The sequence below is a fragment of the Moschus berezovskii genome, chromosome 4, assembly GCF_049115385.1.
Source record: "Moschus berezovskii isolate FMDL1 chromosome 4, NW_MosBer_1.0, whole genome shotgun sequence".
NCBI lineage: Eukaryota > Metazoa > Chordata > Mammalia > Artiodactyla > Moschidae > Moschus > Moschus berezovskii.
Window position 1 is genome coordinate 109,349,396 of NC_142463.1, and position 18,594 is coordinate 109,367,989.

General features: G+C 49.8%; 1 protein-coding gene across 3 annotated transcripts in view; it reads right to left on the bottom strand.

The window, feature by feature from the left end:
- Positions 1–18,594, bottom strand: part of KCNN3 (potassium calcium-activated channel subfamily N member 3) — a 173,563-nt gene that overhangs the window by 119,729 nt on the left and 35,240 nt on the right. For all 3 annotated transcript variants that reach the window (XM_088835828.1, XM_055401522.2, XM_088835829.1), the window contains exon 2: positions 8,841–8,936. In XM_088835828.1, coding sequence (XP_088691954.1) covers positions 8,841–8,936 — 96 coding nt within the window. The remainder of the gene's footprint in view (positions 1–8,840; positions 8,937–18,594) is intronic.

The window sequence follows — 18,594 nt, forward strand, 5'->3', positions numbered from 1 at the left end:
AGTCCTCACCACCACGGACCTGTGGTCAGAGCAGACGCAGGTGAGAAACAGTGTCGGGTTAGAACCCAGCCAACTTCTAGAAGGGGCACCTTGCCCAGGGAGTGAGGGCAGCCAGAAAGCTTCCTGGAGGAGGTAAAAACCTAAAAGTCAAAGGGGTGAAGTCAGGCAGGCAAGAGGTCTGACAATATACATGACAACACTCCAAAAAATACACAGCACTGGACAAGATGCAAGGCGACACCGTTGCCACCGAGGGGGCAGCGAACGCGCCGTCCTCTCAGCTTTCTGTCCTTGAAGGGTAGTCTGACACGGACTCGTGGTATTCGGACTGAGCAGCACTGGCCCCTCTTTCCTCCTTCCCTTTCAGCCGCCCAGGTGCAGGCAGGTCGGTGGGAGGCCAAGCACTGTCCTCTGGATGCATTCCCCATTTCCAGTCTCCCTCATGTGCGGCCATCTGCCCAGGGAGTGTCTATGGGCATAGGGCAAGAAATGGACGTGAGCTCGGCAGAGGAGGCCACTATCCAGAACATTCCAGTCAAGTCCTAAGGTTCTGAAGGAGCTCATGTCCTCAGATCAAGCAGGCAGAGGGGCTATCCGGGGGCTTCAGGATCTCAGGGGTCCCCAACGTATCTGTTCAGTTCTAAAGGAGGACCTTGGCCACTGGCATCCATGAGCCCCAGTGAAGGCCATTCAAACCTATCAGTCAACCAGCTAGAGACACCATTAGGAAATGTCTTTCAGGGGCTGGCAAGGACAGAGATCCCAGCCCCACCAGGGTGAGGCAGCTCCCTTCTCCCCTGGAAGACAGACAGATGTTCTTTTCTCTCCTCTTTAATGTCCCTGAAACGCTCCAGGTCAGTTTCATCCCAAACATACCCAGGACTCTTCTCCTGGTGAACACACTCCTTGGTTAAAATTTCATCTCCCTGTGAGAGGTTCCCAGCCCTCTGTGGCCACCCGATGTTTCACACACACACACCTCACACCCCAAAGCTTATCAGCAGTGGATCAAGGTCTAGAACAAGCAGCTTCCAAAGGCAGGGACCGGGTCTCAATTAGCTCTGGATCCTCCATGCCTGACACACAGTAGTCCTCACCTAACAGATAAGATGTAACTTGAGCCCAGTTTCTTCTATAAGGAGAAGGGAGAGTAAGGGCACAGAGCAAGACTCAGCCTGAACCTTCAGTCCATCCCCCGAAGGGAAGACACTCCTACCTAACTCATTTAGCAGTGGACCCCTAAAGCATCAGAATTGCCAGGGACTCAGTGGTAAAGAATCTGCCTGACAATACAGGAGTCACAGGAGATTTAGGTTCAATCCCTGGGTCGGGAAGATCTCCTGGAGAAGGAAATAGCAATCAGCTCCAGTATTCTTGCCTGGAAAATCCCATGGATAGAGGAGCCTGGTGGGCTACAGTCCGGGGAGTCAGAGTTGGACATGACTGAGTGACTGAGCACACACAGGCCCAAAGCATATGAACCGGCGACCCCTCCTATGTTCCAGATGCCCACGTCCCTGTGACAGCAGGCTTCACGTGCCCGGGAGGGTACTCCAACCTACGCAACCATCGTGCCCAGGGCATGTGAGCCTTTCTGTAACTTGAGCTGTCTCTTGAATGTAATTTATGTCCTACAATGTGAAGTAATCCCCCTGTAAGCTGAGAATTCTATGGCTACTTCATAAAAATATCCACATTTACACATAACTTAAAAGTATCCCCTTTTATTGGTCTCCTGGGTTTCAGATTCATGAGCTTGAAGACCTGTATCTCATCACTGTTGTTCTGTTTCTGTCAGATCTGAAGGGGACTAGAAGGCTCTGGAGGCCAACAGCAGACTGTGATCCGACTGATGCTTTTTCCGTTGAATATGGCCAATAATCACAGACTGAAATTAATGATCTCTAAAGTTCCCTTCCGCACTGGATGATGGGAAATCTGCCACTGCCTGTGTCCTATGCTCGGTTCACAGCAGTCTCCCCTTTTTAATTTGACAGATGTTAACTGAGCCCCGCTATGCGCCAGGCACTGTCCTGCAGCTTCCTGCCCCTGTGGCTTCATTGAGGACACCAAGGTTTGGCTCCACACCTCCATGTGGAGGTCCCTGCACTTTCCACCCGCTCCATCCCCCACCCTGTCCCCCCAGGCCCTAAGCCAGAGCACTTCCTCTCTGGGGCACCCAGACCAGAACCTGGCTGCTGGGTATTTCCTCTCCCTCTCCACTGGCTCCTCGCTGAGAGCTGGGAGACATACGCCAGTCTCTCCAGGTCACACAGGCAGGCCAGCAGCTCCCCCTCCTCACTGTGCCCCTCCCCAGCTGCCCCCTGCCTTCCTTGGATTCACAGCCAAGCTTCTCAGAAGACTGAGCAGTGTGCAGTGTCCACTTTCTCACCTCCCACCTGGTCCCGCCTCCCCCTTCCACTGGCCTGTGACTGCCACTCCCGGTGACAGGGCTGATAGAAGGCACAGTGACCTTCCCACAGCCAAATGCAAAGGACCAGCGTAGTCCCCAACTCCTTGACCCCTTGTGACAAAACTGACATTTCCTTCCCTGTCCCGGCTTCCTGACTCCCTCCCCTGGGGTCTCCTCTGACCTCCCTGACTGTTTCCTTCTCCTTTGTGGGTTTATCTGCCTCCTCCCACTTCTCACTCGATGATGTCCTTCTGGGTGTCTGTCCCCTGCCTCCTCTCATCCCACAGCCCCCCTCCCACCGGGCCTATCCTCTTTATCACTATCCTGGAGGCAGCTGGATGCCCACCCTCCCCCAACCTTAACTTGGACATGTGCAAAACTAACCTGATCATCATTTCCCACCTCAACCTCCTTCTGTGGTTTCAACCATAGTGAATGGCACTCCCAGGCACTGAGTTACCCAAGCAACTGGACTCCTCATTTCCCACAGACAGTACCTCCAACCTAACAGGTGACCAAGCCTGGTTAATTCTACTTGCTCAACATCTCTTAGGCACAGTCTCTCCTGTCCCAGCTCTTGTCTTGCCCTGATTCAGGGTGTCACCATCCCTCATTTCGGCCGTGGAAACATGCTTCCAATTAGGCTCTCTGCCTCTGAAATTGGCCCTTGCAACATTTGCCATGCTGCAACAAAAACGCAAATCTGATCATCTGTCTCCTGAACTTAAACCCCTTCCATGGTTCTCCCTGCTGCCTACAGGACACTCCTAAAACTCTTCAGCAAGACAGATGAGTTCCCGCTGGTCCTGCCATGCTCCAGAGTAGACCCGCCCCACTGCCCAGGACATTGTCCTCGAGGCATTCTGAATGTACTCTGCAGTTTCCCGTCTCAGAGACTGTCTATTTTGAGGCCTCTGCCTGGGATATCCTTTCCTTGCTGTCAGCCCGCAAACACATCCTCACTGAAGCTAAGGTGTTTTGCACGTATTATCCAATTTGATCTGTACAACAACCCTGTGGTGGGTATTGTTTAGTATCATTTTCCAGAAAGGAAATAGACTAAGAGAGAGTCAGTAACTTCCTAAAGGCTACCATACATACTGCAGTGTGACAAAGAACATGATTTGAACCCACGTTGAACTACTAAAAAATCTGTGTTTTCAGCCTCCTGCTTCAGGATGTCATGAAAGACATTAACTAGGGCCATGGACTCACTCAACAGTGACAACTCCTTGCAGAAGCAAAAGTGACTTCAAGGTTTCCAGCACAGAGAACTGGGTGCCCGTCCCAGGGTCCGCACAGAGTAGGCCCTCGTTAGGTACACACTGAATGAATGAACAAGCCAGCTGGATAGGAAGGGAAGAGGAGGGAGGATCCAGAGGAGCAACAAAGCATTCGGTGTTTCACTAGTCAGAACGGCCATCATCAAAAAGTCTACAAATAATAAATGCTGGAGACAGTGTGGAGAAAAGGGAAACCTCCCACACTGTTGGTGGGAATGTAAATTGGTGCAGCCACTATGGAAAACAGAAAGGAGGTTCCTTCGAAAACTAAAAATAGAGTTGCCATATGATCCAGCAATTCTACTCCCGGGCATCTATCCAGAAAAGATGAAAACTAATTCAAAAAGATATGTGCACCCCAATGTTCACAGTGGCACTATTTACAATAGCCTAGACATGGAAGCAACCTAAGTGTCCATTAACAAATGAATGGATAAAGAAGATATTGTATTATGTATATACACGATGGAATACTAATTAGCCCTTAAAAAGAATGGAACAATGCCATTGCAGCAATGTAGATGGACCTAGAGATTATCATACTAAGTGAAGTAAGTCAGAAAGAGAAAGACAATAAAATATGATATCATTTACACGTGGAATCTAAAATATGACACAAATGAACTTATGCAAGGCTACTGGTAAAGGATCCGCCTGCCAATGCAGGAGATGCAAGAGACACAGCTTCCATCCCTGGGTCAGGAAGACCGCACAGAGTAGGAAATGGCAACCCACTCCAGCGTTCTTGCCTGGAAAACCTCCTCCTGGACAGAGAAGCCTAGCAGGTTATATAGTCAGTGGGGTCACAAAGAGTTGAACACGACTGAGCACAGTAAAAAAGAAGCACTTATTTACAGACATAGACACAGAAAACAAACTTACGCTTATCAAAGAAAAGAAAGTGAAGTCGCTCAGTCGTGTCTGACTCTCTGCAACCCCGTGGACTGTAGCCCACCAGGCTCCTCCATCCATGGGATTCTCCAGGCAACAATACTGGAGTGGGTTGCCATTTCCTTCTCCAGGAGGTCTTCCCGACCCAGGAATTGAACCCAGGTCTCCCGCATTGCAGGCAGACACTTTAACCTCTGAGCCACCAGGGAAGAATCAAAGTGGGAATAAATTAGGAGTTTGGAATTAACAGATACATATCACACTACATATAAAATAGACAATAAAAACCTACTGTATAGCTATATAGGGAAATATATTCAATATCCTGTAATAAATCACAATGGAAAAGAATCTTAAAAAGAATATATATATATAACTGAATCACTTGGCAGAAATTAACGCAATATTGTAAATCAACTAAACTTCAAATGAAAGAGAAAAGAGAGAGAAAGGGAGGGAGAGAGGAGTTCAGTGCTTTATGACAAGTCGAGTCAGGGACATGTCAATGGCCCCTAAAATGTGATTGTGCAACGCGGGGAGAGGAGGCTGGCAGCCGATCTGGAGGTGCTGGTGATCACCAAACCACAGGAGTAAATGGACTCCCCACAGGAGAGTGCAGTTTTCAAAGTTTTGATATACAACACAAAACCCAATGTATTTTGCTTTTCATTTCTTTTCAGGACACATTAGCCTGAGGAGAACAGATGCCTGGGTCTTTAAGCCTCTGTGCTCCAAGACATTATCCTCAGATGACAAGGGCTGCCTCGTGGAAAGCTTAGAGGCCTCTTTTCCCTGCCCCAGAACAGAGCCGGGCTGAATGGACGTTCCAGAAAGGCCCGTTTCCTCTCAGTTGGAGGGGCAGACTTTCTAAAACTCACAATGCCCAGTCAGGGACAGCCTCCCCCAAGAGGCCGTGACTGCCTGTGACAGGCCGGCCCACAGAGGGGGAGCCCCCTGCACTGGTGAGGGGCACACGCCATTGCCTTTAAGAACCTTCCAAGTCCTTCAGTGCATGACTTGAGGCCAGAGTTTGGTTGAGAGGTTCCCAATAATGTTTCAGAATTCTTCTTTCTCAAAAACGCAAGTTGTCCATGTAACAAAGAGGAATCCTATTCCAGAAAGCACTCCTGGCCTCCTGTGCGTGCTGGGCGGGGGCCAGGGGCCTGGGGCCTGGGTGTGAGCAACTGGCGCAGGGCTGGGGGGAGGTGGAAACACGGCCATCCGGTTCCTGCTACAATCGAGCCAAGTGGCCAGCAACTGGCGTGGATACGGAAGTGGCAAGCATATCGTTGACACAAGCCCCTGACCTCACCCTACCCTGTCCCTGTTCTGCTTCCCAACAGATGAGCAGCGGCTGGCCTCTCCCGACAGAAGAGGTTATCCAAGCAGCCCCTCTAGATAAGCAATCATGCCTGGGATCACCCTCCCTCTACTCACTCTCAGGAGGCAGGTCCCCCAGCTGGCCGGCACCAGACCTCAATCAGAGAATTACAGAATTGGGTGTGGCGGGCATAGGATCCCCAGTGAACAGATGTGGAAACCGAGGCCCAAGACCACAGGGCTAAGTAATGGTCAAAATGACTTTGGACATCAGACATCTCGAATCCAGCACCCTTTCATTCAAAACACCCCCTGCAGAAAACCGGCTCTCTGTCACATGCTGTGGGTCCCTAGGAATACAAAGATTCACAACATCATTGTCCCTGACTGGGGAAAAGGACACAGAACAGAAAACTACAATATGGTCAGGTGAGTACATATGAAGGCTCTGCTGTCTGGGCCCAAACCATCCCAAATTCCCTCTGGCAAAAGAAGGTCCCACTAGAACTTTCCAGAAGAAAGAACTCTACTGGACAGGTAAGAGGCACAGAGGGAGCCACGTTCTGATGACAACCCATGTGTTGGTGGGCCAGGTTGGATGACGGACTGGGTGGTGGGAGCTGAGCATGCAGGCAGGGTATAGAGGAAGACCACCCACTTGCCAGTAGCGGGTGGTCCTGACAGTGACCATCTGGGGGACACAGCTTGTAAGATGAGGCCCAGCTGGAAGTAGTGGGACAGAGGTCATAGGAAAGGGACCCACCCTCTTACAAGTTCAGCAAGGTGGATGGCATGACTTCCACACTTCACACAGGGAAAGCGAGGCCCAGAGAAGTTGTTATAAGTTGTTCTTGGCCCAAGGGCACTCAGACTGAAGTGTCTGAGCCAGGATTCAATGCCTTCACTGACTTCACTTCGTTGCTCTGAACTGTGAGTGTCAGGCCAAGACAAGTAACTGACATAGCATCCTCTAGTGCCCATAATGAGGGCGAAGCAGAGACTAGCTGTGAGGTGAGAAAGGACAAAGTGTGCCCAGCTAGGGGCTCGCCCCACCACCTGGCCAGAACTGAGGTCACAATTGCAGTTGGGTGGGGTCAGGTCTGAGAGCTAAGTCTGCCAGCCCTGGGGATGGCAGGGCAAAACCCCAAGAGAATCATAGAAGGGACACCTGGCTCTTCCAGTTCCAAGGCCTGGAGTGGAAACAGCAGCAGTCAAGCCGAGTGAACCCACCGTGCGGGCGTGAGGCTGAGACCAGCTCCTTTCCCCCTTCCCCGAGCCTGGATCACAGCTGAGCTTCACTACCCTGCCTCTTCCTCTGGCCTGTGTGGCCCCTCTGCACAGGTCAAGGTGATACAGTGTAGTACAGATGCCTCCAGACAAGGCTGCAGGGGCTCAGAGGAAATAAGGAAACACCTGGGTCCCACAGCTGGTTTGGGGTGGGGTGAACCTGGCCGGGAGCCCCGACTGTGACCCCCGGTCCCATCTCCCATTCCTGTCCATTTCTCCTGCCTGTACTCCTGGCTCCTTCCTGGGGTTAAAGCCCACCCGCGTTGTCCAGGTCAGACCCCACAAAGGAACCTGCTTGGTGGTATCTGGGACTCTCAGCCTTCACAGCACAAGCTCTGTCCCTGCACCTGTGACCCCTCTGGAGACCAAAGAGTCCCCACCTTCTCAATGAGTGTCCTCTGGTCATCAACAGAGTGGAGCCAAGGTAACCTGGAGCCAAAGCTCCCTCCCCCAGGCTGGCTGCAGTGGCCTCCAACACGCACTGGGACAGCAGACCACACTCCCAGGAGCAGAAGATGGCTCACCCATCTCTGCCTGTGCAGCCACTCAGCCCAGAAATGCTGGGTGACAAGAGGTATGGTATTTGAAGTGTTTTAAAGTTCACAGACCCCTCTCATACACTCCCCATTCATCCTCACAACCACCCGTAAACAGTGGAATAAAAAGCCCCATGTTCCAGACAAAGAAAAGTTCACATGTTCCAGTCCAGAGAGGTCACAGGGCTGGCCAGAGACCTGCTGTGAGAAGAGGTCACGGCCAAGTCTCGGCCCCAGCTTTCCCAACCCTGAGTTCTGATCTTTGTCAATTTCTCGCCTGCTGCCCAGATGTAGAGCTATCTGTGCTCCTCCAGCCAAAGGACAGGGTTATATTCAGATGTGCATGCAAGTGAGAAAAAACATCTGGATACTGCAGAACCACCCAGGGTCCCAGCACAACAGGTCAACCCGAAGGGCCAGGTGACGCGGGAGACCCATTGTCAGGAGAAGATGCCTCCAACCTGCTCACTCCTGTCTGCCCTTCCCAGCCCAGGTCAAACCACCCTCCTGATAGCAGCCAAACTGGAGTACACCCCAGAGGCCAGGCCAATATTTCTCTGGGTGCCAAGTGACTCCTGGGCAGCAAGAAACAGAGGCCTCCTTGACCACAGCAGATTCTATTCTATCTAGAAAATGACTCCTTCCTGGCACAGTCCAGGAAGCAGTAAACACACCATCAGACTCCGAGTGTTATCTGGTGCAGTGCGTGTGTGTGTGTGCGTGTGCGTGCAGGCACATGCATGCAAGGGTGGAGGAGGAAGGTCTGCTGCACTTGGGAGATTCAATGGCTCACACTCAGAAAAGATCCAGCAAGAGACAGAAGAGCAAAGTCAGTCTTATAGTAAAACAGTGCAAAATGAAGGCTCTGAGCAGGACTGTCCCCAAAACATGAAGCCATGTTTGCCTCTGGGATAATCATGATGGTTCTAAAGCCCCAGAACAGCGTCACAGTTACCTCTCCTCTGAGGGCCCAAACCGAAAGAGAAGAGCCACAATCTCGGATACTGTCTGGTGAGATCCTCCAGCTAGTTTCTGAGGGGGCAGCGGGTGGGCTCAGCCTGGAGCAGAGGAACGGCCCCTGCATGAAGGGATGTGGGCAAGAGCACCTACCTGGACTTCACGTGTGTGATAGGCGATGATCAAACCCAAAAGGATGATGGTAGACAGACTGATAAGGCATTTCAGGGCCAACGAAAACATGGAATCCTGTAGGAAAAACGCAAAGAAAGGATTAGAAAAAATCCAGGACAGAACATTTCACTCTGCGGCACATAAAGGGGTGAGGGGCAGTGACAGCAAAGCAAAGACTGTCACCAGCACCTCCCAGGAGCAGGATACAGCACGAAGGTAGCCAGATCCCCGAAAACACCTTGGGCTGGGCCCTGGGCTGACTCAGTCTCCGCAGCTGCCCTCTGAGCCTCTGTTTTCTAGGGTTAAATCATATTTGCATTCCTGGGATGAACCCTGCTTGGGTGTGATGTATTATGTTTGTTATACATGGCTAGATCCAGTTTGCTGATGGGTTGTTTAGAATTTTTGCCTCCATGCACATAAGTCATATGAACATAATTCTTTCCTGTGCTGCTATTATCTGGTTTGGGCATCAATACTGTGCCAGCTTCAGCCTCTCTTTCCTCTTAACAAACCTGAACCAGAGGATTCCAAGGTCCCTTCCATCCTGACAATGCAGAGTTCTTTCAGGAATGAATGAGAACATCCTGGTGGTGGCTCTCCCATTTTAGGCCAAGGGCACGGAAGGAAGCGAGGGCAGTGGAGGGGTTCCTGGAGAGGGAAGGGGGCCGAGCACAGGAGCACAGCAAAGTTCCTGGGCAGGAGAAGGGCCCTGAGGGTCCCTTCAGCTGAGGCTGGGGGCGGCAGGGTGGGTCATTTGGCCTCTGCTGCAGTCCTCCAGCCCCAGGGCAGCTTAGGGGACCCACATGGTTAGCAGCAAGAGCTCCAGACCAGCCCACAGGATCCAACCCCTGACACAGCCACTTACTGGCCATCCGATGCCAGGCTGCTCACTCTATCTCTGCTCTCAGTGGCTTCTGGCATCAGATGGGGTAACAGCAGTACCTACCTCTCAGGGCTGCTGTGAAAGATAAAGGCACTCTATAAGATTGAAAGCAGGAGAAGGGGATGACAGAGGATGAGATGGTTGGATGGCATCACCAACTCAATGGACATGAGCTCGAGCAAACTCCAGGAGACAGTGAAGGACAGGGAAGCCTGGCATGCTGCAAATCCATGGGGTCGCAGAGTCAGACACGACTGAGCAACTAAATAACAATATGTAAGGTACCTAGCCCGGTACCCGGCCCTGTGAAGGATGGCTACCGTCATTTCCCTCACCGTCTCTGCAGGGCTGGTACCTCCTGGGCATTTGGAAGCCAGGGAGCAGAGGTGGCTCCCAGGCCCGGAGGAAGGCGGGAACACAGCCCTGAACAAAGGTAGCAGTGAGCCAGCAGTACTTCCAAGCACGGTGTTATAGCCCCATGCGTCCTGAGAGACACCTGCCACACGAGAAACAGTCCCTGTGCTCCAGAATCATAAAATGCCCCATGTCTACAAAGCAACTTGCTGTTTACAAGGTGCTTTCACACCTTGTTCTCATCCATTCTCAAGACAGCCCTAGGTCTTTCACCCAACTTTATAGATACTACAGGTGAAGGCTCAGAGGGGTGAGTGGCTCGGGCCAGGGTTCAAAGCTCAGGCCTCTGACCCACCGCCACAAGTGCTCAGCCCACTCTTCGGGGAAACAGAATAAAGATGTGAGAAGTGTCCATTTACACAGACCCAAACGACAACTTAAGATAATAATGGAAGGTGTCTCAAAGGTGCGTGAGTGCATCCTAAGTCACTTCAGTCATGTCTGATTCTTTGCGGCTCTATGGACTGTATAGCCCACCAGGCTCCTCCCATTTCCTCCTCCAGGTCTCAAAGGTGGGATATAATTAATTACCACGTGCAACCGCCAGTAGAGAGAGGGGAGACATCACTGTCCAAGAAAGCAAGCCTTTGGAGACAGAGGGAGGGGTACCTGAGATCTCCAGCGTTAGAGGGGGAGGGGTTCAATATGGCACAGCCACTGGAATCAGTGAAGGGCTTGGGTTTGAGCCCAGGATTCCCAGATGCCCAAGTTTGTGTTCTCAACCACCCTTTGCAGGCTGAGATGGAAAGAGAGCAGCTCTCCCTGGTGTCTGCCAATCTACCATTCATCTATTTGACACAGTTCTGGGGCCCACTTAGTGCTGGGAACCCGAAGGGAGAACCCATGCAGGAGTTCATTCTTTCTTTCATGATGATTTCAACCACTTCTCATTCCTTGAGCACCCGCTAGGTATCCAACAGTGTGCTAGACACTACAGGATATTTACAGAGATCCCCTGCCTACCAGAAGCGTCCAAACTGGCTTATACACAGACCCCAACTTTCTGGACTATGTAGGACCATCCAGCTGCAGGGAAAGATGTCCTCTTCCCAGACGACGGTCTAATTATAAGCCCCTTTCCATTTAGCCTCTTGTATGCTCTATAATGAAGAGCAGCCTGCGATCATTCACTCAGCACACATGGACAGAGATGTCTCAAGAAGTACTATGCTGTTCCAGTTAAGGGCCCAGGACAAAGCAGAACACAATTTCAGCCCTTTGGAAGGTTCCAACTGAGCGACTTCACTTTCCCTTTTCACTTTCACATTGGAGAAGGAAATGGCAACCCACTCCAGTGTTCTTACCTGGTGAATCCCAGGGACAGGGGAGCCTGGTGGGCTGCCGTCTATGGGGTTGCACAGAGTCGGACATGACTGAAGTGACTTAGCAGCAGCAGCAGCAGCAATCTTTGAAAGCACTACCGGGTGCCTGAAACACCATCCGAACCACAAGATCTAGTGGGGCTGAAGAGCAGGTGGTGAATTCAGGGACACTCAGACTTTGAGGATAAAGCCACTTCCTCTCCAGAAATCAACTGGGAACAGATCATAATGCTTCTGAGCCAGAAATGACCATCACTTTCTTCTCAAAGGGGTCTGAAGACATCTGGGGAGCATCACGCCTCCCCAGGGAAGGATTTGGGATCAGCTGCATATTTCAAACTCTAATTTATTTTGGCAGAAATGAACTGAAATCAGAATCCAAGTCTATTTCCATCATTTTTAGAGGAAAAAATAAAGGGAAAGGGGCCAGATGCTGTCTCTTCTCCTTTGAGCCTCTTCCTTTTGTTCTAAAACTCAAAGCCTTCACGTAAAAGGCAACTCCACCCTCTTCTTGGTTTTGGCCAGTGAAACCTCGTTGGCCAGCTCCAGCCCCATGGGGAGACAAATGTGTACTGGATCAGCAGGAATGCTCGCTACTTTACAGATTTCTTTGCAGTCCCTAGCACATGTCAATAAAAAAATAAACCATCAACCATTTTTAATAGCCAAAAATATGTCAAAGAAGTCAGCTGGACTAGAAATGTTTTCTATTTGTTAAAATGCTGAATTATCTTTTCTTGGCTGTCTGATCTCCAACTAAGCTTGAAATTGACATGGTTCTTTGGATGATGGCAGCCATCAGGGCTGGCTAGCTGCCACATGCCATAAAGAGATAAAAAAGGGGTCAAAAACTAAAGCAAAGTCCATGGATAAGGAGGTAGAAGGCCCCCTTCCAGTAGCTCAGGTCTGGCAGCTTGTGCTGGGCATGTGGAAGATTCCTCTCACGGAAGCAAAATAACTCTGGAAGCAAACCCAAGCACCTCTAGGGCTTGAGGGCCTGCGGGACTAGGCTGAGTTGATCACAGCACTCCCTCCCAGCCTGATGAGTCCCTTTGGCCCTTGGATGGCAGTGAGTGGGGGGCCAAACAGGTGTGTGTACATACATACAGAAGCCCTGTGATCATCCCAACCGATCAACCCTTCTCTCCCCTGCAACCCAGATTTTAGCTATACATCCGATTTTTCTATATACCGTGCTCCCCCAATGCCTTCAAAATGAACTAGACTCCCATGTGAGATGCTGAGTTTGTGTCATCCTAGTAGAGGCTGGCTACAGCCATTGGGGTGCTGTAGAAGGGATTCCTAGCAGGAAAGGAGGGTGAACCACATTCCTACAAGATGCCCCCATTGGCGTGGTCCCTGTTCTGCTCCAAGACAAGAACCAGCCCTTCACAGATCTATGACTTCTCATTGATGACAACGATCAGTTGTAATGCACTGCTGGAGGGGCCTGCCATGCATGGTGAGCATCATCAACCCCCTTTTACAGAAGAGGAAACTGAGACTTTGAGAAGTCACCTAATTTGTACAAGGATGCGGCCAAAAAATGGAGTCAGGACTTATTCCAGATAATCTGCTTTCAGGTCCTGTGCTCTGCCCACACATCAGCACCCCACCTGCCCTGCTGGTCAGACCTTTCCAGCCTTCAGTTTCTGCAGTGAGCCTTCTCAGAACCGCTCCAGCCCTTCCTACCCTGAGGCTGTGCGGAGTGTGATGGAGTGTGTTCCTGGCTTCTGAGCCAGCCGTATAAACTGCTCTCCCTGCCTGCCTTGTAACTTCCAAAGACAAGCCAGAATTGTATTACGGTAGATCTTCCCAGAGACTTTGAAGTCCTAAATGTGTTTCATTGTTGGAACATTTGAAAATAACAGAAAACCATAATTGCAAGCAGAGTCCTAGAGGGGCACTGAAAACAAGTGAAACTTATCAGGTAAAAAATGTGGAGGTGCCTTCCTCCAAGAATGAGTATGCATGTGCGCACATGAGGCCCATTCATGATCTCTGTCACTGGCTGGAATCCCCAAAGGGGAAGAGGTGATACCATCTAAAGTCTGTATCTCCTGAATTAAGATCTACATTTTATGCATTCGATTTGTGAAATAATTGATTTAGAATTCTTTTCTGCTTAACAAGGTCAACTTTTCCTTCAATTTCATGGAGAGGCTCCAAAACTGATTGACATTTCAGCATCAGCTTAATACTGTGGCTCTATAACGGTCGTCCTAATTGGACACTCTTGCTAATTAATGCTATGCAAATTAAAATCCAGCCCCTCAGCCACTGGCCGGGAAGACTGTATTCTTGGTTGATGTTCTCTGCTGAGACTCGGCTTCTTTCCTCACCCTGGTGCTTTCATACCAGAATCAAGCCCCTGACTTCCTCCTTCCTCTTCTCTTATCCTGCCTCCTTCTCATGATCTCTTATTCTCATTCACCCTCCACACCTTTCACTCTAATGCTCATCTCTTAGCTCAGGCTCATCATCCCGGGTTAAGCTGCCTGATTTAAATACATCCCTGGCTCTTCCTCGCATCCGCAGAGTGACTGCCCAGCCTGGATCCCACCAGAATCTGATTTTGGTCACTCATGGCCAAGGGTGGAATCACTCAGACACTCTGCATCCTTGAATGTCTAACTTTAGAATAAGGGAAACAGGCAAAGCTGCATGATGGGATGGGAAGCGGACCCTGGGGGCCTCAGAGGGCACTTGGGTCTCTGACAGACCTGAGAAGAGAGAAGTGCCAAGAACCCAGGGTGCTTCATAACCAAGAAGTCTTGAGCTGGGCCCTGGGCTTGCCATCAGAGGACCCAGGTGGTCTCAGCCACCTCCGTGAAAAATGCCTGGCTTTGGACAGGCTGCATCACTCTTCTAGACCTCAATACCCCCCAGTAAAATGAGACTCTTGGACCAAATAGTCCCTGAAGCCTACTGGCTGATGGCACTGGCCATGAAACGTACACAGGTCACAGGGACACTCCCAACATTTTTTCCTTTTTTTCCCCTCTTCTCAAGCATTTCTATACATGATAAAATTGTGACTGTGAAACAGTCAGCAACAAAACTCACTCATGCCAACTTCTCCTCAAATAGAACAAGATGGCTAACAAAGAAAATTACCATTGTCTTTTTCTAAATAACATGGGATTTGAAACCAAAAAGCCAGAATTCAAGTCATATCTCTGCTGCTCACTAGCTATGTGCCTCTGGACCACTTAACCTCTCTGGGCCTCTATTTCCTTCTCTGCAAGCCAGATCTAACAGGATCAACTTTCATTAGTATTGGAGAATACAGTAAAATAATGCATATGAAAAAACTCATTCTTTCTTCACAGAAAGAAAAGCTCACATTCTCTTGTAGCCAAGCACCATTTCTCTTGCTACACAGATGTCAATGCAGGAAAAGTCAGCTGCGTCTCAGCTGTGGGTCAGGGAGGGGCTGCAGAAAGCCCCTCTAATATCATCAGCCCTTGAGGTTTGCAACATTATACAGAGATGCCCCCCAGACATTTCAGAAAGACAGCTTTGGTGGTCTGCAGTGGGGCAAACGTTCATTCACTCATCCACTCACATTATAAATATTTATTGATCACTTAACCATGCCCAGGCCCTGTGCTGGGTACTTGCAAAACCCCATTCACCCCCAGGCTGCTGATCTTGAATCTCACCTGGCAGATGAAGGGCAGGTGTGGAAGGCCTGGAAGAAATGGGCAGAGGGCCCATGCTGAGAGAGAAGACGAACAAGTGGCTCCTTACACCCTGAATATGAGGTGAGGATTACAGACTAACCAGAGACCAAAGGAGGCTTCAGAGAGTGCCTTCTCTCCAAAGATGATTTTTCTGAGCATGCAGGCTCTCTGTGCAGACCATCTCTGGTCTGTATCTCTGTCAGGTCTGGGGGTCTGCAACATCGTTGTAAGTGCAGCCCAGACCAGGCTGGATGCCCACCAGGGCTAAGCATCAGCCTGGGTAGTGGAGACCAAGCTGCAGGCACCTTCCCACCTTCCTGAGCCCTCTGTGTAGGTGAGTGTGTGTCTTTACCAGGTCCCAGGGGCTGTCGCTCACCACCAAGATGGAAGCCCCAGAAGGGCAGTATTTTTCAATTTAATTTGTCCACTTCTACATCCTGGTACCTCAGACATTGTCCTCCACACAGTAGGTCAATAAGTATTAGTCGAAACTTGAATATTTGAATGAAGGGGGAAAATTTTGAGATGTGTCAAGCAGGTAGACACTTCCATCCTGAGCTTCCAAATACATGACAATAATAAACAATCAAAATAACAGCCATAGGATTTCCCTGGAGGTCCGGTGGTTAAGACCATGCTTCCACTGCAGGGGGCACAGGTTCAATTCTTGATCAGGGAACTAAGATCCCATATGCCCAACAGAACAGCCAAAACACAAATAAATAAAAAACATAATGGCCCCAAACTGGAACATTTCAAATGTCTATCAATCAGAGAACATTTCAAACATCTATCAATCAGAGAACATTTCAGATGTCTATCAATCGGAGATGCATAAACAAACTGCTATCTCCATACAACTGAACATCATTCTGTAATTAACTATTTACATATAAAAAAATAAAATAACAGCCAGCATCTACTGTGTGCTTAGCATGGCCAGACACTGGTGTGATGGCTTTAGATCTCAGGAAAATCCCAGGGAGGCTCTGTCGCTTGCCCACCATCCCCAAGTGAGGATGAAGTGGAGATCAGATTCTAAACCAGGCAGAAGCCAGACCTCAAGGTCTGGGCTCTCTTCACCCAGAAAGTCTTATGACATATAGGATGCCCACCCATCATCAGAATATCGCCCTTTCCAGCCCAGCCTTCCCAGGCAGGACTAATCCCCCACTTTACAGCTCTCTGAGGAGGCCCCGGTCATGTCACCATTAAACCTTGGTCACTTACTACCATGACAGAATATGAGCAACCTGAGGTCAGGTCTGGGGGTCTGCATCATCGTTGTAAGTGCAGCCCAGACCAGGCCTGCAGTGGGGAGGTCAGGTAGAAAACACTTGTGCAAAGGACTCCAAAGGTCTCAAAATAAAACTCATAAAGTCAGGTTGGCCTGGGGCATTTCCCTGCAGCCCTCTGAGTTGTCACTCCCAGAAGGAAATGAAACCTGATGGCTGAGGGACACCGTGCAGCTAATACAAGGGCATTGGGTCTGAGCAGACGGTGGCCTGGTAATGGTTACTGAAGCCAGCACAATGACCCGGACACCAATTAAGAGGAAACCATCCTCTTCAAGCCTCAGCTCTCCTGCCGTGCAATGCCCTGAGAAAGGACAAAAAGGTCATTTGGAAGACCACGCTACCAAAATATCAAGTCAGATGGGTCATCCCTAGGGCCACAAACATAATTCCAATTAAGGAGATGGCTTCCTTTACAAGGTCTGAGCAGAGGGGACCTGGCATATCATGAATTCTCTACTGCATGCCTGCTTATAATTTATTTTCCTGCCCCACTTACAATATTGGCAAAGATTCCATGCAATTCAATCAAAATTTGTATTACATACTTGCCATGTGCCAGGCACTGTGCTAAGTGTGGGACATCGAAATACACATAATGAGGTCTCTCTTAGGGCAGTTTGGGGCTGGTTGCTCCTGAAGTAGTCAAGAACTGGCCCATTAGGACTTCCAATAGGAAGTAAGCACTTTACAAAAGTTTGTCAGGTGAATGAATGTCGAAAGGTTAGACTTTTGAGCTCAATAACAAGGCAGAATGAAACCGGGAATGGCGGGGTGGTGTTGAGTCTCTTCACTCCATCAGGGAGAATGCAGGGGGGGAGGGCGCCCACCAGGCACCAACAGCACAGAGGGACCTTGATCTCCACCCCAGAACAATTAAATCTCTGCAAGTGAGGCCTGGACCCTGACATTTCAAAGAACATTTCAGTGATTCAAATGTGCAGGCCAGAGATGAGAACTGCTCCTCTAGGGGCACAAGAAAGAAGCCCAGAAGGCTGGGGCTGCCATCACTGTCTTGAGGAAATGCTGTTGAACAATCATATGTATAAGCAGTGGCATTCCTTAGAGTTAAAAGGAAATATAAAAACCATCTAGTTAAAGGCTCATGACTCTCCTAAACAGTTCATGAATCTCTGTAAGATTCCTGGCATAAAAAATAAAAAAAAAAGATTCCTGGCATAGAGTCATTCAGTCTCTGCTTGATTGCCTCCAGGGATGGGGAACTCGCTTCCTATCAGGGCAGTCTATTCTATGTCTGACTTTTTCACAGACCTGGCTTCAGCTTTCTCAGGTGCTTAGCCCCCAATAAAGCTAAACAAACAGACACCTCTGTAAACCTCACTCTGATCTTGGTATCACATGTGCCTATACAAAAGTCCTCAATAAGCAAGCCCCTCCCCAAGACAAATACCAATGAAAATACAAGTACCAGACCTGGAGGTACCCCTGGAAATCAACTTGTCCCCACCTTCATTCTACATGAGGACACTGAAGCCCAGTGAGGCCAGCTCAGCCCCTATGAAATACCAGCCTGTGTTGAAGGAAAGCTTAGAAGCTGGTTTGGGGGCTCCCAGGCTTAGGCTCACCCTTAGCTATCCCTGCCACCCTCCCCTGTTTCTGAAGATATAAGAACTCTAAACTTATCTGTCTTCCAAAAGCCTAGATTCCTACCCTGGAAGTCACCTCCAAACCTCTCACCTAGCCACTTTATTTCCTTCTCCAAAAAACAGTCTGCTCCTGATTATCTTTCATCCTCCTCTGCCTGTGGAATGTGAGTGCTCTTGGCCAGTCAGCGATGACATCACTCCTGTGGTGTCAAAAAGCCCCATTCAACCTTCTCCAGCTTTGCTGAACGCACACCTGTCTCTACCCATCTCATTCTGAAGGCCCCAATCCCCGCCTTCATCCCAGGAGAAGCACCCACTAAAGGTCTCTTGTCCTAGTCCCAACATGCATCCTGGCAGCCTGGGAGTCCCCCATTACAGAGAGCCACTTAAACTTACTTCACCCCCACAGCTGTGGGAGAGCCCTACCAGCAGGCTGCTTGGTTTGCCATCACTGGAGAGGGCTTCTCCGTGCAAATATCCAGCACTACCCTCACCAAGACCATCACCCCACAGTTCCTCCAGG